The 21,782-nt window shown below is 39.6% G+C and overlaps 1 protein-coding gene across 2 annotated transcripts; it reads right to left on the bottom strand.

Annotated features, from left to right (window-relative positions):
• Positions 1-1,312: 1,312 nt before the first annotated feature.
• On the bottom strand, positions 1,313-21,732 carry LOC135509373 (choline kinase alpha-like). 2 transcript variants are annotated; one of them, XM_064929989.1, is made up of 12 exons: positions 20,181-21,732; positions 19,673-19,781; positions 16,847-16,900; positions 12,691-12,804; positions 9,929-10,062; positions 9,283-9,387; positions 8,922-8,980; positions 7,951-8,038; positions 4,822-4,930; positions 4,612-4,718; positions 4,108-4,189; positions 1,313-3,691 (listed from the first exon to the last, which is right to left on the bottom strand). In XM_064929989.1, the coding sequence occupies exons 1-12, from the start codon at positions 20,414-20,416 to the stop codon at positions 3,632-3,634; spliced, it is 1,257 nt and encodes a 418-aa protein (XP_064786061.1). In that variant the 5' UTR covers positions 20,417-21,732; the 3' UTR covers positions 1,313-3,631. The 2 variants fall into 2 exon arrangements, with proteins under 2 accessions (XP_064786061.1, XP_064786062.1); XM_064929990.1 differs by lacking the exon at positions 16,847-16,900.
• Between the last annotated feature and the right edge of the window lie 50 nt (positions 21,733-21,782).

The following is a 21,782-nucleotide window of genomic DNA, read 5'->3' as shown; positions in this document are numbered from 1 at the left end:
CTGATACTGCAGCACAGCACTTGCCCTTAAGACGTCCCTCCAACTGTATAGAATAACTTACAATTGGCCAGAGATACAAGTCCAATTAGCCTGGCAGAAAAGACAGAGAAAAAGGCATTTGAAGAGCACCAAATGTAACACAAAGAAACTCATCGATAACATACTCTGTCTGTAAAGTACATCAGATAAACGTGATGAAATATAGATTGGAGTAAATATGTATTCATAAATACACTGCAATTCCTCAGGCCAGGAGTATGAATCTTCATCTGTTTACACGTAAAGTAATAGGCTCTGCCTTTCGTTGAAGTTTCTAGAGACCCTGTGTCTTTCGTGAAACTACACCCATTTAAATGATAACACAAACATGTTTTTAGCTGAGGAATGTGATTCTGTGCTCATCCCTGCATGTGGCCAGTAGTCACACCATGATGGGGTCAACAAGAAAAGACAAGGCCAGATCAGATGTGGTGCTGGCATGTTAGCGACCATGATGGGGTCAACAAGAAAAGACAAGGCCAGATCAGATGTGGTGCTGGCATGTTAGCGAAGGTCAACAGGCAGGGGTTGTATTTTAAAACAACAAGGACCACCTGGAGCAAATGTTTTTTTTATTCTGCTCCCAGCTGAAGATTAGAGCCATTCTCCCACCGATATTCTGGCAGCTCTGTGAAATGTTTCCTTTGTAACGTTAGTTTGAACTGGTTGAACGTAGATCAAGGTCTTTATCAGTGTCATTAGTCAAACCTCTGTGTCCTGGAGAATATAATACCTTTAACCCCATTTGTCACCTCAAAGAGATCAATGTGCAAAAAAGCCAAAGAAGGGGAGAGGAGATGGTGACATGACCACAAAAAAAACACAGTAGTTACATAATCGCCGAGGACAACGTGGCGTATGCCATAAACTGATGAACGCAACAAGATGAAAGATGTGTCATTGGAAGTGAATGTACAACTGCTTTTGTAGAAGGAAGGCAAGGTTTCGAGGAATTACATAACATGTGACTGTCAGCCCATTCTGAGTCATCTTATCCAGTCATCCAATGGAACTCTAATTGTTCATACACTTATCATTGATCCAGCACTTTGTCTACTTATTAACATACATCATTGACCATGTTGGTGCTGGCCACACACAACGCAGAACAACAGTTATGATAGGAAATACTGTATACAGTATTTTTTATGTTATCTCTCCTTCTTTGTCTTTTTTGACAGAGATTAAACAATGTGATTGGCGCAAATCTATGCTACAATGTCACAGTGAATCATATTTCCCCCTCAGTTATACAGACTGATTTGCAAGAATACACATTTTATTTCTTTATCTTTATTGTAGTACTTGTGCAAAGCAGTAGAAGGTACAGTAAATGTATATAATGAACTTGCCATAGTGGTACATTTTCAAATGACTTGACCCTTGCTATTTACAAGTGAAGAATTTATACGGTACATATTTTCTTATTTTAGTGTATATCTGCATAGCTATCTTTATAGGTAAGCCAGGCTAAACATTTGCACTCACAAAATAGAGTAGTTGGGATCCTTTCACAGCGTATACAAATTGGACATTCAGTTCAATTATCCATAAGATTACAATATTCATAATCAATAATATTCAGTGTAATGTAGAGGAGCTCCTTCTTCCCTCATGTTTTGATAATCAATCACATGTTATTTGATCTCTGTATTGAATGGCAAAACATGAAATACAGCAAGGATATACTCAGAAAACTGTATGTGACACTGTCAATTACAATTCCATTTGAATACATTTGGATCAATTCTTATTTTATTATCTCAAACTAATAATATAGCATGAAAGAGAGGTGTAATGTACATACAAATATACACAACATATACCTGAAAATGGAATGTAGTTGATCACACAATAATGATATAGCAGGTGTTGAGAAAACAGGAGTGAGATGTGTTTCAACAAGGAAAGAGACAACTTTCTTATTAAGAAAAATACATATTCCATTTAAGGAAAACATTTAAAACGTTATCCTTAAAAATGCAACTGGTCAGGAAAGTGCCACTCATCTCGCTCCCAGGCTAATAGAGTATGAGCATTGGGAAGAAGTGTCTGGTGAATGAGATTGAAGTGCCACTAACATTGTAGCCTACGCAACATTGTAATTTCAAAGTGAAGGCTCATATTTGTTTCAATATTATATTAACCAGATTAAATAAACATGTTTACATAAAACAAATAGAATGATGAAATACAGAATAGAAATTCATATTAAAACAGCACTAATTGTCACAGTTTGGTTATGAATTTTTCACACAAAAAAAGTAAAGTAAATATTTCCAGTCCCCAAACACATTCTAAATATATCATTATACACATTAAAGACCTCTACATGAGGATTTGTTTCACAACTTATTTACAGTTCTTCTCACAACTTCATCTGCAACTATTTACTCCAGCTGAATAGCACAGGAAGCATCTCTATTGTTGGTCTGTTTGAGTTAAAGCTGAGAGCGTTGCTGTTTGCCATTTCCTTACTTATCCAATGTACTATCTGTGATATATTCAATCAATCAAATGTATTTATAAAGCCCTTCTTACATCAGCTAATGTCACCAGGTGCTGTACAGAAACCCAGCCTAAAACCCCAAACAGCAAGCAATGCAGGTGTAGAAGGACCTGCATTTTCATAATGAATATATCTGTTTGAATACCAATACCATTTCAATTACCTATTCAGAGCTGATACTCTTACTCTACACAATCCCCAGCTATTGTAAGTACAGAGTAGGGTAGTGAGGTCATCATTACTACACTCTTAGAACAAAAGGTGCTATCTAGAACCTTAAAAGGGGTTTTCAGCTGTCCGCATAGGAGAACCTTTTGAAGAACCCTTTTTTCGAAGAGTACACTGTCTTTCAGGTCACATTTATCAGATTATATTTACAGTACTGCAGGTGGGGAATGCTGTTAGCCAGAGACACACTCATCTAATTGGTGGCTCCAAATATTTCCATATGCAAATCATCTTAGAGGAATTATTTTTGATAAAGAATGAAGGAAAACTGACATGTATAGCATGGATGCAAAAGAAACTAACAATCAATTGAAACTGAGAGTTGAGCTATTTGACGTATGTTTTGAACCTTGCTCTTATGTCACAGAAAATGTACTATTGCCGTTGGGTCACAGATAAGAGATTACTGGGTTTTCAATAAGCAAGGATTTTTAAGGCTCATTGAGACTTCTGTTCTTTTGAGCTACGCCAGAACATTTCCAAACAGGAATGGACTTCCTGCGGATGTAACTTACACCTCCGTTCAGAATGAAGATTTTTATCCCCGTCTTAATCTTCCTGATGTTCTTTGAAGAAAAGACAGGCCAAGAACAATCTTGACCCTGTGAGCGTGTGTTATAAAGGAGCGTAGTATTGTGCAAACACTGAGCAGCGATGCATGGGGCACCAAACCAGATATTCATGGTTTCACATTGGTCCATGCGATACCAACTATAGCGAGCGTTTCATTCCCAAAGCACAGGTTCACCATTAAAGCATGGTCCTACACCCTGATTGCTTGTCTGCATTATTTTCAATTAAGCGCTGTTAATCCATTCATCCTCCACCTCCTTGTTACAGTATGTGGTCCCTCGCTTAGACCCCCAAGCTCCGTTTCTGCTCAAAGTATGCATCAAACCTGGCCATGGCATACTCCTGTGGACAGACAAAGGAAAGAAAAATATTGGAACATTTGCACAGAATGGATTTCAGACAATGGATAAAGAGAGAGAGAGAGAAAGGGAATCAAAATGAAAATCCGCCTCACACAGTATGTGTGTCAGTTATATATATTTCAGCAAAGAAAGGAAATATAACAGAGATAATCTTTACCAGGTTGACCATGGAAAATATTTGTGTATAGTTCAGAGTAGTCGATGACACCAAACATAGCAAGGAACACACTGACAGTGCTTTCTGAATGTCTGGGAATAAATTGTATGCTTCCATGTCATGTCTTATGCAACATGCACTTCTCATTTATTTTGTTTGAGGGAGAATGGCTGTGTTTTTTATATCACACATATAAATGTGTAAAACAAAGGAATGGCAACCAGATAATGGACACTCACCATGTACCCAAACTCAATGGTGGAGATTCTCGCCTGGATCATCGACCACAGACCCCAGAAGAAGTGCGAAGCCAGAGCAAACCTGTGTAATTACCAACAGACAAATGTTTCAATAAAACAGCGGACGAGCACAATGGCAGTATGGTCCATTAAACATACATATGGGTGAACTGAGAAAACCATTGGTCCATAGCAACTGCCACATGGAAATGTGCTATTTCATCACTACTGATTGCAGAGTTTTATTTCCCAGGGAGCATTTTACAGTAACCAAGAGGCCCAGTCTGAGGGGTTCATTATTATTATGATTTACTGCTGCTCTCTCAGCAGAAGGCCATTCTAAGTACTAAACCACAGGTGTCCTCAGAGTTGTAAAAAAAACAGTAAGTCAACTTGTCCTCATGTGTCATGATGACTCATAAGGTGTGTCAGAGACACGTGAGCAATTTCACCCCTCATTCACATTCCAGCAAAAAGCCTTGGCCATTTCAACGTGGTGCTCACCTGTTGGCTTCCACAAACAGCTCCTCTTTGAGTTTCATCTGGTCTTCAGCGCTGTGATTCTCAAATCCCTGCTCAGTCTCTGACAGGTAGCTTCCAATGAAATGTAGCTGAAAAGAGGAACATCACAATGTTATTGGCTGTCTTTTGCTTAGAGAGCCACTCATTCAGATTCAGAGGACAAAAAGTCTTCATACTGTCATCCTTACTCACCTGTTGGGCTTTAGTGGGATAATTATTTGAGTTGACATGGAAAAATGGGAACTTGTCATTTGTATAGTCATACATCCATTCACAGAAGTGGTTTCCTATGTCAAATCCCCTGAAAACACAAAATATGGAGAGAAAAAACATTAACAATGATATCACATTTGCCAGGTCAGCAGTCCTGTCAGTTACACCTGATAAGCGTATTTTCAATGTTGCAGAACTGAACATTCTTGCCATGTACATTGCATTGCCACATGGATTGAGGATTAGGATTGTTTGGGCTCTTTTCCTTGTATGCCCAAATGAAAACTAGGGCTGCAGTAAACTGTTACCATAGCAAAGGAAGAGAAATATGAGATGATTTCTCACAAAGGGAACGAAAATGGGTAGCTCTTTGTGAAGGGAATCACAGCTGCTGCTGTGGAAACCAGACAAGAGGAACAACTTGGAGGATAAACTCTTTCCTAACATTTCTCTACCCCTGGCTGCGGCATTATGGGTTAGTGCTGAAAACCTGTACAGTTCAAACCCTTTCAAGCGAGCCACACCTGCTGCTAAGGAAACCAACTGGGAAGAAAACAGTGGGAAAACAAACAAGATGTGAGTTTGACATGGGCCTCCAAGGACTGTTCTCATTGTGTACAGAAGTCCATGTGACATAACCATTTTTTTTGGTATGAACACAGCTTGTGACGGCCCTGAATTTTTCTGAACCGTCTCAGTGCTTCTCCTTCCAATAGGGCGCTTCCCCTTCAATTCCCAATTAAATAGTGCTTCTCCTTCCAATAGGGCGCATCCCCTTCAATTCCCAATTAAATAGTGCTTCTCCTTCCAATAGGGCGCTTTCCCTTCAATTCCCAATTAAATAGTGCTTCTCCTTCCAATAGGGCGCTTTCCCTTTAATTCCCAATTAAATAGTTCTTCTCCTTCCAATAGGGCGCTTTCCCTTTAATTCCCAATTAAATAGCCAGCACCAACTGCGCAAAAGTGGGGGTTGTGATGGAGACGACGTGAATGAGGATGTGGTAAACCCTCAGTCCTGAAGCGTCTCTATTCCGTGTGTTTTGTAGCCTAATAGAGTTTTACCCAGGATCGGATCCACTCTTTGAGTCCGTGGACTACACCGCTCAGCGGATTGGATTGTCTGACTGACCGACTACAACCTTTTTGTACACGGTATTTCATTTGTTTTGATGTGATGTATACTGTGATTTATGTAGTTCGTTGAGAACTTAATAAGAGTTGATACGCTTTAAAGATCTGTGGTAAAATAATTGTTATATTGATTGTATGATTAATACTGGGTTTACGCTACACTTGAATGAACTGACAAACATTGCGTGACAAAGGTCACTTGAGTTCCCTGAACTCCTTTACCGGGCTGGACTCTTTTTAGGCCCGAGGTACAGGACATTTCTGGAGGAACCAGAACTCATTGTGTTATTTTTAAAAATCTCTGAAACTGGAAACACTTATCTCCCTCACTAGCTTTAAGCACCAACTGTCAGAGCAGATTACTGCACCTGTACATAGCCCACCTATAATTTAGCCCAAACAACTACCTCTTTCCCTACTGTATTTATTTGATTTATTTTGCTCCTTTGCACCCCATTATTTTTATCTCTACTTTGCACATTCTTCCACTGCAAATCTACCATTCCAGTGTTTTACTTGCTATATTGTATTTACTTTGCCACCATGGCCTTTTTTTGTTTATCTCACCTCATTTGCTCACATTGTATATAGACTTGTTTATACTGTATTATTGACTGTATGTTTGTTTTACTCCATGTGTAACTCTGTGTCGTTGTATGTGTCAAACTCCTTTGCTTTATCTTGGCCAGGTCGCAATTGTAAATGAGAACTTGTTCTCAACTTGCCTACCTGGTTAAATAAAGGTGAAATATTATTGTGTGTAATCATTTATGTTGGTAATACAACCAACGCAAAAGAATGGTTGTTTTTAAGTTCTTTCCAATGTTTTAAGGGTTTATGAAAAGTTTATTTCCATCCTGACTTTTACATAAGTCCGTTGTATTGGTGTAGACTTGACGGACCAGATTAATTCCCTTCCAAACCAAAAGGAGAAACCAATGTTTTATCTGGTAGGCACAACCTACCTGGCACCCCTATCAATAACCTCAAGTCAAAACTGTTACAAGCTTCCTAATGGTGCCTGTTCTACCCTACCATAGAGAACTTTGGTTTGGGAGGGAATGAGTCCCATCTGGTCCGTCAAGGCTACACCAATACAAAGGACTTATGTAAAAGTCCGGCTGGAAATATCAACGCTTGGAGAAGGTGAAACCTGATCCGTCTTGAGAGTGACGAGCACATGTGGGGACGTACAATGACTACGAGGGAGCCTGAGGGTTCGCACTGCGGGGGTGGGCTGTTTTGACGGAACTAACTTGGCTGTGAGCCAAGGCCAATAACAGTGAAGGTCCTTTCTGAGAAATAGGGCACTCAAGCCTTCTATGTTTTACAAAAAAGGCTGTGGTACAGGAAAACATACAGTAAGAGATTGTGTGGAGTTTCTGGATGGCTTAGTTAGATTCTGAAATGTAACTCAGATGAAGACAGCTTGCTGCTGAAATATTGGAGATTTTAAATGAATCTGTGGCTACATTCTTGTCTTTAAACCATGACATACAAAATACCAGGGTAAATTCCTTCCATCAATAGCTGTGTTGCAGCAGACATTACATTAGAGTTCCTATGAATATTTCATGAGGCAGAAGCTGTGAAGGAATATGGTTGAAGAACAGTCAGGGGAGCTTTGGGAATCCACTGTTAGATTCTGTGCATAAAGCTAGCTGGATGATTAGATTGAACAGGTTGTCTGGCTTTGCTCCACCAGCCCAGTCTGCTTGATTCCAGAGATTCAGACACAGAAGGGTGAAAGAATGTCACAATGGATCGGCCATAGGGGGTATGATTTACCATCTGCCGAGACGGTGTCACCTTGGATAGGCACAGCCCTCCCACATCGTACAGTGTGGTCAATGTTTACTGGCTCTTAGACACCCAAAATGTTGTACATTCACTACAATTTGTGACCAAAGTCGTTGAATCGGTTGTAAAGGAGATGATTACAGTATACACTGACTAGTGCCCTGAGCATGAACACACCTGTAGTTGTAGCTGCTGTATTCAAAGTCAATCAGCATGAGCTTCTGTCTGTCAGTGCCTTCACAACCACTGAGTAGAAGGATATTTCCTAAAGGATGAGCGAATAATTATTACACCATACACACAGTAAAACACATTAGCAAGGGATTTCAAAGATTTTCTTCACTAGCTTTATACAAACTGCAATACTATGCCTAACAGTGGCCTAGCACAGTTTCACGGGGTCTCCGTAAGGTTGGAGCAAGGGCAAACCCCCTCAAAAACATGGGGCATAGAGAAAAATGTGCAGCTTTATAGCTAATGTCATACTATTCTACACATTTTGCCATGAGGCTGAGAGAAAATTCAGCAGCTTTAAAGCTAATTTCCTGTCATAGGGTTGGCCCCCCTGTGGGTGTGTGTGCTATGCCAGTGTACACACTCCTGTGTACACACTTCCCATCCGAAACAGATCAGAATAGTTAGTGCATATATTATGACAACATTTTGTTGGTTTTGGTCTTTGGCCAGGTTTTTTTAGGCTGTTTGTCCACACAACATTTTATCTCGAGGCAAGCCGAAAATCTACACCCCTTCGTCAGTCATTGGTCAACAGTAGGGATTCTTCAATGAGGTGTTTGTTGCCATTCAACGATAGACAACTTGTTTTCATATAAAAAAAATTCACCTGAGAAATACTTCACCAAACATCTTATTTAGATGAAAAATTCTGTGACTAAGATCTCCTCTGCAAAAATGTACAAATGTATGACAGGTTTCTTGAGTTATCTTAGATTCCTTCGGACTGTTTTCAGAAAGTGTATACTGGCTACAGAGTCTCAATATGGACAAACAGTACTATTGTCGCTTTTTCCTTGTTTTTCAAGCGACAGTCTTTTAAGGGAGTACGCAAGCACACTCGTTCGGTTCGCCTAGCCGGGTCGGCAAGGTGCCAGCCAAACAAAGCATGCAGAATCCTTCAGACCCCTTACCTTCTTGACAGTCATTGTGGCAGAAAACCACAGGGGAATGACTGGAGTCCAGCAAAGACCTACAGAGACAAACAAGCCATATTTAAGCAGGTAAAAAGCAGGAGATATAAGTCCACTATTCACTGTTTACCCCCAAAAACAGGATGCAAAATGCCAGAACATATTTCAACCATATTTTAATATAATTATTGGTTTATTGTTGTTGACTGGATTCCACACCAATTTAGTGGAAAACACCATATGACTAGTACATAACTGAATTACTGCATATACATGTAATCATGTCCGTTCATGTGTGCTTAGTCTAAATACTGTTGTGTGCGTTATGCAGGGACCAGGGTGGATGTGATGTGGGCCTTACTTGAGATCCTCCATCTCCTGGGGCAGGTTACAGCTCATCAGACGGGCAAACTTGAGCATGTGGGACTCCCTGGTGAAGGTGAGTCTCATCACCTGGTTCAGGTACCTGTGGATGGGGGAAAACATCAGGACAGTCAGGGTACTGTATGTATGGGAACACTGGGATACAAGCCATTGTAGAGTTTATAGATAAGACGGATATCACTATTTTTTCACAGCGATGCACTTCGATGCACAGCACTCGTACAAATCACACATTATTTTGCTGACAAGCAACCTTTCCCTTGTGATTTACCTGAAACTATCCTCAGACCACGACGAAGGTCACTCTGATAAGCGAATCCCTTTAACAACTTAAATGCCTTAAGTGTAAGCAAAGAAGACATTCATAAAACACATCAGAGGGGCAATTTGTTTGACCAAGACTGTTATTGATGTGTAGTTTTACTCTACAAATGCCATAGGAAAACATAATTTGTCTCTCTGTTATCCTCAAACCAGGTGACTAGAGAATCAACCAACAAAAGCAAACTAGCTAACCATTTTGTAAGAGGAGATATGTGTGACAGCAAATGTTTGTTTGGAGTGTTCAGTGAGGTCAAGTTAGGCAACGAAGGTTTACAGTTTCTAATAAGATACCAACTCACTTGTCAATAGTTCCAAACAGCCATTTGGGCTCCTTGTTGAAAGGCATCCTCATACCATGGAACTTGGCCATCTTCTCAGCTATTTCAGCAGATATGCTAGGCATGCTCAGCTCATCCGTGTCCAGTTTACGACTCTATTAACACAAAGAGGTCAAGGAAGTAAGGTCTACAAGTCTTAGCTGAATACAGGTTGTCTTCATTCCCCTCACGCTGACAGCTTTATATGCAACAATAAGCAGAAACACCATTACCAATAGACTGCTGACAGTGTTGTCATAAATAATGGAGGGTATAACCAGTTCCAATGCCCTTAGGCCCTCTAATTTGCTCACTGTCAACCTGACAGTTTAAGATCTTATCAAAGAGGAAGATGTTTAAAGGCCACTCGCTTGACCTCTGGATTCTTGGTCTCTGAGTACTAGTGAATAACTCAAATGTTTCATTTTCACTGCTGTTCTCAAAAATGATTAATAATATACCGGCCATTTCATTAACCCTGTGTGGATCTTCATGCACCATTGACCTCAGTGAGAAGAGGAAGAAGGTAGGTCACAGGCTATACATTACCAGTCAAAAGTTTGGACACACCTACTCATTCAAGGGGTTTTCTTTATTTTTACTATTTTCTAAGTTGTAGAATAATAGTGAAGACATGAACACTATGAAATAACACAGATGGAATCATGTAGTAACCAAAAAAAGTGTTAAACAAATCAAAACGAATCAAAACTTCTTCCCAAGTAGCCAACCTTTGCCTTGATGACAGCTTTGCACACTCTTGGCATTATCTCAACCAGATTTACCTGGAATGCTTTTCCAAGAGTCTTGAAGGAGTTCCCACATATGCAGAGCACTTGTTGGCTGCTTTTCCTTCACTCTGCGGTCCAACTCATCCCAAACCATCTCAATTGGGTTGAGGTCGGGGGGATTGTGGAGGCCAGGTCATCTGATGCAGCACTCCATCAGTCTCCTTGGTCAAATAGCCCTTACACAGCCTGAAGGTGTGTTTTGGGTCATTGTCCTGTTGAAAATCCAATTATAGTCCCACTAAGCGCAAACCAGATGGGATGGCGCATGGCTACAGAATATGGTGGTAGCCATGCTGGTAAAGTGTGCCTTGAATTCTAAATAAATCACCGACAGTGTCACCAGCAAAGCACCCTCACACCATCACACCTCTTCCTCCATGCTTCACGGTAGGAACCACACATGCGGAGATCATCCGTTCACATACTCTGTGTCTCACAAAGACACAGCGGTTGGAAACAAAAATATCAAATTTGGACTCATCAGACCAAGGGACAGATTTCCACTGGTCTAATGTCCATTGCTTGTGTTTATTGGCCCAAGCAAGTCTCCTCTTATTGGTGTCCTTTAGTAGTGGTTTCTTTGCAGCAATTTGACAATGAAGGCCTGATTGATGTTGAGATGTGTCTGTTACTTGAACTCTGAAGCATTTATTTTGGGCTGCAATTTCTGAGGCTGGTAACGCTAATGAACTTAACCTCCACAGCAGAGGTAACTCTGGGTCTTCCTTTCCTGTGGCGGTCCTCATGAGAGGCAGTTTCATCATAGCGCTTGATGGTTTTTGTGACTGCACTTAAAGAAACTTTCAAAGGTCTTGAATTTTGTTTAACACTTTTTTTTGGTTACTACATGATTCCATATGTTTTATTTCATAGTTTTGATGTCTTCACTATTACTCTACACTGTAGAAAATAGTAAAAATAAATAAAAACCCTGGAATGAGTATGTTTGTCCAAACTTCTGACTAGTACTGTATATCCGCATAATTTTCTAAACATAGCTTGGCCTTTTGGCATATTCACTAACACTTTTATGGCAGAAGCACACTTTGAGAACAGCAATAATGATGACTATGCTGCCATTGTAATGATGCATCTATTAAGATACCTAAATATGAGCTCTTGCATAGCATGACATGCGTGAGCTATAGATATGCTATGGATTTATTTAACTATCTTTTAATAATGTGGTTGGGACCTGTTATAACACATTCATGAAATAACTATAGATGTGTAATAAACGTTATGGATAGTCAAAGTAAATCATTACCCACTTGAGTAAATGAGGGATACAAAGTATATTGAAAGCAGGTGCTTCTACACAGGTGTGGTCACTGAGTTAATTAAACAATTAACATCCCATCATGCTTAGGGTCATGTATAAAATGCCCAGTTGCCCATTATTTTTGCTACCATGGCTAGAAGAAGAAATCTCAGTGACTCTCAAAGGAGCATAGGGGATTTACAGGGTGTGTGTGTGTGTGTGTGTGTGTGTGCGCACGTGGGTTTGTGTTTATTTTATTTAGGCAGTTACCTGTACATCATACAAGCAAAACTTGTGATTCAGATAGAACATGACTATTCTGATGGTCTATACCGATTTAAATTCAAACTGTCTAGCCTAGGCGTGGGTTGAATTTAGCAAGAGAACTCTCGCTATGGGAGAATGCCTGGGCAACGTGGGCGTGTATTAAATTGACCAATAATACTCTCGCTAGCACAAAATGTTAAATTACAGAACTTCAAGCTATTTTTGCCACTTTAAGTAGGGAATAGATTTAGCATGGTTCATGTATTCCCTTTTCTATCAATTAAACACACATCATTGAACAAAACACACACAGACACATGCAAAGATCCAGACACCTATACGCACGCATGCACACAAGCAAGCATGCAATCACATAGTCATTAATGATTTTTTCAATGATTATCACTCCACATAGAGTAACTTACTGGGACAAACTGCTCCAGTCTGCCCTGAGGGAAGATGCCAAATAGTTTGGGCCCAAGCTCCCGCTCAGCCAGAATGGCAAACATCACACTCTCCAGCACCATGGCCTCAGCACCCTGCAGACACAGAGAACAGGAATTAGCATGCACACAAACAGATAGCTGAATGAGAGAAGGTTGTGGTTGTTGACTTCTATTAAACCTTGTGATTGTCAGTCACTGCTGCCTTGCTCAATCAACCCCGTCCTTAGAAATTATGAGGTTAAATGACTTAGTCATTGGTTAATGCTTTCATGGCAACCGGACGTGAGGACAATTAATAGGATGAGCTGGATGACTGCAGCCAAACTGTGGTCCATTGTTAGCTGAAACTGTCCGCAACTACCACCATCAGCTGGGGGTCAGTTGGACAGAAACTCATTCAATTCCATAGGATTAAATGAGGAACAGCTTAGACAGAGGAAGCTGATGATGAGCACATGATCTTGCGGCTGTCTGGAAGAGATGGGAGTATTTTTTTCCAGGGATCTAGCATTCACAATTGATAAATCAACTATACACAGATCCAGATCTTTGAGGCATGTTAACTGTAAAATATAAAATGGCTACCTCAATTAAACAAATTACATTCCCAACTCTGTCAGTGAATTGGCAGGTATTTTCATCCGTCATGGTGGTAGGTTTAAAAGCAGATTTGGACCAGAGGGGAGAATTGAGTTGCGTTCCACATGATGAGAATGATAAAACAAGGGGCCAATTGTACTGAGAGAGGCAGAGCCTGCCAACAGCATCAATCGGTAATTGTGGCTGCTTAACCGAAGAAGACACCTGGGCTTTTCTACTGGGGAGGAAGAATGGTGTCAGGAGCAATTATCTGAGGCCAGAGCTCTGATATAGCTAGCATTCAAAAGATAGGCCCACAAAAAAATATGTTAACTTACAAATACATCTATGTTAGCACTTCTAAATACAGGGTCCTTGTTACTGTGTAGTTATTAATGAAAGTACATAAAAAAATATTACTAATAACTATTTCCAATGTTACACTGTACAGTAGTAACTCTAATAATAACCCATAGCACTGGGTGCAATCCAAATGCCCTTATCTAGGTCTAGTGTAACCTGCTATGAGCTGGCAGTGACCTGTGGACTCTGACAGTTGGCCAAGGAATGTGCTAAGTGGTGCACTTCAAAGTGGCTTGGCGCTTCCTGTCGGAAACCAGATAGGAGGATAACAGATCATAGTAGTGCATTGCTTATGACCTGTTGTATGCACTGTGGACCGACCTCATATGACTATAGAAAACATGGGAAAAACATTATTAGTCAATAATCAATGACAACATGGGGGTATTCTATAGTCCTCATCTAAGATAGCTTTCCCTCTAGTCAAAAGAGAGATATTGTGATCATCTTTAGGGACAGTATATCCACTGTGTGGATGTATTGCCTTAAAAGGGGTGAGACCCATCAACCATAGACAATATACGTATATGAAACCATAATGACCCTTAGTTTGGCAGACCTAAAAAAAAAACTAAGCCAAAAACTAAGCCAAACTCTGCAAAGTATTCATATACATTGACACATTTACAGATGTAGTGCTGATAAATGACAAATGAAAATCTGCTCAACGTATTATCTCTGTTATCATGATCATCCTGACACACATCGTGGCCTTGCAGCCTGTATGTAGGTCTATGTGTTCAGTGCATTTCTATGTCCAGAAAGTCCCTCTAAAAGTGGGTCAGCAGCCAGCCTCAGTTTTCCAATTACTTTTATTTAACTTTCTATGACCTATTTCTATGGCCTATTGGTCAACAGCACCCTAACAGGTTGTAAAATTAAACTGGCTAAGTAGCCTACTTTTCAGGTTAATAATCAGCAATGCTATCTACTGGTCTGTCGACATTGTTGTGAAATTGTTCATCATTCCATTCCTCCTTCCTCATTATTGAAAAAAGAAAAAGTGAATTTTTGTTGCAACTCAATATATGATTTGTAAATTGAAAAACTTGATTACATTTATTTTGTGAAACAGGAAGGGAAACAATGAAGTGTCCCTTTTAGCAGGATGCCATAGTCCACTGTGGCCTGTCCTAATGTTAACACTACTATCCTGAGAAATGGAAGGAAATCACACTTCCTCAAAAACACTACTGAGGTCCATGTTTCATAATGTTGACAAAATAATGTATTTGGAAAATCATGTCACTTTTCTAGCCTTAGATTTGTTTCCCTGTAGCTCTGACCTGGATATCTGTGCATGTGGATAACAAGACAGATAGCAATAATGAACTCAATCAGTAGTAACCATAGCCATGGGTAATGAGTACCTCGATTGACTGAAAATAAGATTAATCATATTCCACCACCTTAAAAAAAAATATTGTTGACAAATGTGTGAATGAACTCCTTAGTTTCACAACGCTCTCACCTTCTGTAATATAAATGAAGCATGAATAGTTGCAATGCTAATTTGAAAATTCTGCTAAAAACACATTAACAGTAGGTTCAATGTCACAGTACCATCCCCTGAATATCACTTCCCCTCCCTCTACCCCCTGTGTACCATGGCTACGGTCACATGACCATGGCACAGCAGCTGTGGGGATTTTCCAGTTGAAGCTCCAGTTATGAGCAATGTTCCCTCATTACTGTGCTCAAGCAGAATAAATATCAGACCACCTAGAGAAGCACAAGATTGAACCTCACTCGACTTTCTAGAGTTTTCCCCATTAGTTAACACTATCAACCTTTCCCTTTATTGTGGAAATTGTGATCGAATCAACGCAATATTCGCCACTTTCAATGTAATATACCGAAACTAAATGAACTATGCAAGACTTAGTATGCAAGAGATTTTGTAGAATTCTGTTACTACCCATACTATCTACACAGACCGGTGCGGCATAACCAATCAGAGCTGCAGTAGGTCTATATGCAAATAGACCATTGCCATATATGGTCCTATGACATTTACTTTGAACTGGACTATTTACAGCATGAGCGGTCCTGAGTAGATAAGCTTGTTTTGGGATTAAAGAGAGGTGCATGTACCCACTTGTGCACATTTTGTTAATATCCTTTGGTAGTTAGTGAGTTATTAGTCCAGTTATAGATCATTTGTAGTCAGCTATAGGGGAGTGATTGCTACATTTCTAGCCATCTTTGAAAAGCAAGTCAGTTTAAGAGCTTTTTTTGTCTTAAAGGGGCAGTGTTGTATGTTCACACAGGCTTGAATAAGCTAAGTAGCCAATAGGCAGAGGGTAGCATCATTTGTCTGACTCTCTGTAATAATGGTTTGGGCCTACATTATGATCAAATAGCCACAGTAGCCTGCTTAGCCACTGTTAAAACTGTAACTTAAAGTAGGTACAGCCTCAGTGTTCACAGTAAACGTGCGCTGGGTGTTGCACAGAATTTTCACAACGTTCAAATTTGCCCTCAGCAGATCTCAAATTTGCTCAGTGCTGAAAAAATGTTGAGGGAACATTGGTTATGAGTGGTGTGTTCACTACTACTGGAATTAGTCATCATATAAAGGTGAGAGTCTATAGTGAAGTATGCCATGTTGTTCTCAAACTGTATTTTGAAAACCTAATTGCCAATCTTGTTGTCAATTTGAACTTGTTTCAAGACAATATAGGGAAAATGCCATAAACATGCAAATGAAGGCTAAGGAGCAGTGAGGTTTACGAGGGGACAGACTGGCTAGCCAAGCTAGGATTAGCCTCTATGGGATCAAACTCTATGTGACTCTCATGCAAAAGATAGTAATTGCAGATTTACGCCATGACATCATGAATATTAATGTTTACCCTCTTTTTATCTTGCTATCATCAACTGACTAACAGAGGTCACCTCAATCCAAAGAGATGACTCAACAGTGCTATTTTTTTACACCATTTTACACCATCCAGTTGGGAGAAAGGACTGGGATTGACATTTTTCAAAGTGATCACTAAGTCCATTGGCAATTACTAAAACCTTTGATGCTAAACTATACAGACTAATTTGATCACAAACTCCAGAAAATGTATACAAAAACATAGTATCGAAGCCAGAACAATGACACATGCTGTGGGGTCATTTTCACAATCAGATAGCAAATCTAACTAATAGTCTGGGTAAATCACCTTTGCCATTAGTTACTTACTTGAAAGAGATTTTCTTTGTTTGACTGTCTGGGCTCCCCCTTATTACAGGACATCTATCAATGAAAGAAAAAGCAAGAAACTAACCATGAGTACATGTATTTTCTCAAAAGACACATCATGCTACATAGCATTCTCACAAAGAGACAATGACAGAGTACAGTATAGTCCTCAAGTCTGAAGGCGAAAGAGGCAATAGGAAAACTCTCAGTGCCTTTAACAACCTCCTTGTTGAGAAACTAAAGTTGCAGAAACAGAAACAAGCTCTCGCTCTCTCTCTCTGAAAGGCATCTATTATCTCCTGATCAAGGCAGCTGGCACTGACTGTATGCTTTGGCATAAAATGCAGATATTGACATTGTTGTTCTATCTATGAACTAGCACTTTTAATATTTTCTCCTCTGAGGAAACTCAGTTACTCAACGAATTTCTGAGTTATTAATTAAATGAGGTATTTGATAAGACAGCAGTGTATTTTATCTATGCATGTGCTAGCTCCAGCTTAGCGAGCCTCCCTCTGTAGTTCAGAACAACTGAATGTATACGTGCGTCTTAGAAATCGTTTTCACATATAAACTTTACATGTCCGAACTCAGAATCAAATATTCTTCCCAAAGATAACTGTCGCTGTGGAAGAAGGTTGATTTTGATTGGCAATGTTCTGCATTTATCCGAGTGCCACCAGGTTGCCTGATTTCACGTGTCCATGTAAACAGGATTATTAGGGAAATAGTTATTTTGCAAAGCATGTAAACGGTTTAATCGAACTATGATATTAATCTGACTATCCACAATAATCACATTATTGTGTGCATGTAACCATGTAACCACTCATACGCCGGATTGGCGCGCATTCAACAAATCTGATCTAACAAAGTGGATATTCGTCAAATATGTCATGATTGGTGATAACAGGCCCACAATGTGGGAACTAAAGTCTGATTTGGATATTTGTCTGGTTTTGCTGCATAACATTTAGAAGTGGTCGCTTTACAGGTTTAGAAGAGGTGACTGCAAAATGCTAACTCCCTTTCGTATAAGCTGGTAGCATAACTAGCATACATAATTTGGTGGTGGTAGTCAGTCATTTTTAACTGTAATGAAGTACAAGCATTACTATTCAAAATAGTGTGAAATAGACATATAAACAATAGCCTAAATGTAGGCTAATTTTGCTGGGGGGCAATGAGGAGATTCGGGGCTCTTTCCCCCATGCGTTTCCATGGCATTTTCATTGTTTTGGTCAAGTTCAATTGATCTCTTTACCACATGTATTATCAATTAAAAAACTCTAACTACTTGAGTCTATAATGAATAGATATTAATATTCCATTCTATTCGATTCTTACAATAGTTGTGGGTGCTTTACATCTCCTGGCTTATTGTAAATGTTTAATTAATGGGCCCTCCAGTTCCAAATTGTGTATTACTTCTTACTAGAAATGTGGCATGTCACTTTTCTTTTCTATTTCATAGTGTTACTTCAATCATTTATCACTGAACTGTTTTAGAGCAGAGCAGTTGCTTTTGTCATCCCCATCCAACTACATGAACATCCAGTTCTTTGTCAGCTTGACTGAATCTTGACCTGGATTTTCTGGTGATCTAAATTTAGTCAGGAGATTAACTTGGGGTTGCCCTAACTAGCCTGCCATCATGTGACCTATGAGTAATGTAGTGTGGACCTACTGACACATCATCAGGAATTATATCATCCTGTGTCCTTTGGCTGTAGCTCATGATGCACACACTAAACTAAAATATATCACTGGTTGTTATCATTATCATCATGGGGTGGTAGAGTAGCCTAGTGGTTAGAGCGTTGGACTAGTAACCAAAAGGTTGCAAGTTCAAATCCCCGAGCTGACAAGCACAAATCTGTCGTTCTGCCCCAGAACAGGCAGTTACTGTTCCTAGGCCGTCATTGAAAATAAGATTTTGTTCTTAACTGACTTGCCGAGTTAAATAAAGTTTTTTTTTTAAATACAGCGCAACACCTTACATATTAATTGCTGTCAGGTGAGCTCCTATTAATTTACACCTGGAGTTCTCCTTTGTATCACTATGGTATTTAACAACTTACTTCCAATATGAAAATAAAAAGATAGGAGAGGTAAAAAAAAAAAACATTCCCCCCATATCTTCACAGGTGCATCAATTCACAAGCTGACTTCCATAACAATATGGGTGAACTTTGTTGAGGACAATACTGAGACTTCAGGGATCGCATACTGTACCGTGTATGGTATGGTGGAATCACCTGGAAACAAGTGTGCTCAAGGCACGCTCCTTTTGGAAGGCCTACGGCAAAAAACATACGCATGTACAGCCATGGTGGTACATCACACCACAACAACAGAAACACACACACACACACACACACACACACACACACACAGACACAGCTTGAGCCACCATAGACCATGCCATCATGTGGGTATTTACCCCAAAGGACCTTTCAAAGATGTTTGAGGAAGAAGATATATCTCCTTTCCCTTCTGTCCAACCCCAAATTCCAGCAGCAAAGCAAAGACCCCTTCAGCCTGTTCAGAACCTCTCAGGGAATACATGTAAGCTATGTATTTTCCTAAACGTTTATATTATCACATTATATTATATTCTAAAGCATGACCAGAAAATCTGAGTAAATCAAAATTGTACTTTCAAGGGTCCAAGAGTGGACCTTTTCGGTAGGCAACGCATTTAGCCTAAAGAACATTGATTACATTTTCAGATTCAGAACCAGGACGTTTTTAATTAAACTGAAGAGAAAAAAGGTAAGATGTGACTGACTCACTCAACATTGAATTGTCTGTTGTCATACACACCTGTAGAATAGCTCCATACAGACGCAAGAGGACGTTGCGGGGTTCATCACCTACACTGGTTTGGATGTCGGGTAGGGCGCAGAGGAAGAGCTTGTTGCTGAGGCCACCCCTGTCACAACGTCACAAAAAAATAAATGAAGCTCATAAAAGCCTCACATTTCCCTATCTCCAGCGTGTACACATTAGACCAATGGCTGTGGCGACCTACATTACGGTTTTATTCTAGGATAGAAAGCCCATAAATAAGAAGTGATGCTTTGAAAACAAACACACACAATACAATCCCATATAGGCAAAGCTACCATTTTAATTTGAAATAACATTAGGTGTAACCCAGTATCAAATTCTCTGCTTATTAACCCCATCATGACCATTCATTTAAATTATAGGGCGAGAAAATGTGGCCTATATGCAGTTGCAAACGCAGCAACTGTTTATCTGTGTAGTAGGCTATATGACAAATAAATAGTGATAAATAACGGTGAATGTCCTCAAAGAACATATCTACCTTATTATGCTGATTTGAAAATCCTCTTCTGTCACCGTTTTCCACGCACCGTGGAGAAAATCTTTGCACCATAAATACGCCTTGCGCTTCGTGTCCTGGTCGGGCTCATCCGGCCGGATGATTTCCTTGCATTCATCCTCAGTGTCTGGCTGGACCTCAAGTGCGTTTTCAGTTACCAACAAACCCAATGCCATAGAAGGGGAGGATGACACCCCGTTGATAAATTTTGTCTTCATGTTGTCTTAAAATGAATACTAAATAGCGTAGTTATGAATTAATTAGATTAAAGTAAATTTATAATTACGCAGTCTTGCGTTGAGGAAGAAAAATGTACGATTTGATTTCAAGCAATGTGTCTTTAATCCCCAGCAAAACAATAACACGCGTCCGTTTTATTCAGACAGCAGAATAAACAGGTTCGTTCCGTGGCAAGGAATGAAGACTGAAGACACACACTTGCTGGTTGAGTCAGGCAATAGGCTGAAATCGATGGGATTTGCATCTACACGTCATACTACCGCACTCATTCTCTCCTCTCATTGGTTGGCACGGGCACGTCCTTTCACGAGCAAACAAAGCCAACCCAGCACCATTTCCCATGCACAATGAAAGCCTCCTTGTAGTTATTTCGCAAATGATAGATAGCAAACCATTGTCCTCTTGCTTTTGCTTTTATCCGTGAAAAACAATGATATTGTTTGCCAGAGTGGTGGGCAGACAACTGACTTTATGCCATGCTATGAATTATGCTTTTGTTATTCAAGATCTAATTCAACAAGACTTTCTATAAAACAGTTTACACCTCAACGGGAGACTTCTGGGAATTTCATATTTTCACAATGCATTTCCTACAAATGTTGTGACTATGTAATGTTTGTGCTGATCTGTGTGCACAAAAGGGTCAATTAATATGGCAAAAGCTGAGGTCAAGACTGTGTACCCAAGGAGTAGTGTCGACTTCAAAGGCTATTTGTCCCATTACCCATTCTCAAGTATCAACTCTCACTAAAAATACTACATATTATTTGAAGACACCCCCTACAGTTTACAAATAATGTAGGGCAGCCAAATCTGTTTGGCCTTCTTGCCAGGTCAACCTCGCAAAATAGGTTTTTAATCTCAATGGGTCTTACCTGGCTAAATAAAGGTTAAATAAATAAAACATATCCTATATTTCAGGGAATTCACATGATCTTTGTGGGGGCAGCAATTAAGAATGGAAACTAAAGTTCCAGAAAGTTCCTCGATTTGACCACGTCTCCTTAAAGAGCAGCGAAGTCATGAAGACATTACATTTGGAAGAAAACTTTAATTTGAGTACTCAAACTGTAAAATAAAAACAAAATTTTGTGATTTGCATAATAAACTACATTCACCAGAAATAAGCACAAGTTTACTATTGTTTTTCTTTTCCAAAGTAGATGAATGTTAAGAAAAACCAAGTTATAGAAAACACAGCCATGTTTGATCAAATTCAGCTGTAATTCTTAACATTATGCAAGCAACTCAAAAAGGTAGCTTAATCAAGACTACAGACAGTAGCCTACATATGACAGACCACAGTAAAGACAGGTCCAAAGTTGTACAACATACTTTAAATCA

Source organism: Oncorhynchus masou, chromosome 22 (genome assembly GCF_036934945.1).
Source record: "Oncorhynchus masou masou isolate Uvic2021 chromosome 22, UVic_Omas_1.1, whole genome shotgun sequence".
Classification (NCBI taxonomy): domain Eukaryota; kingdom Metazoa; phylum Chordata; class Actinopteri; order Salmoniformes; family Salmonidae; genus Oncorhynchus; species Oncorhynchus masou.
The sequence above is the reverse complement of the archived record's forward strand: the minus strand, read 5'-3'. Positions and strand labels throughout refer to the sequence as shown.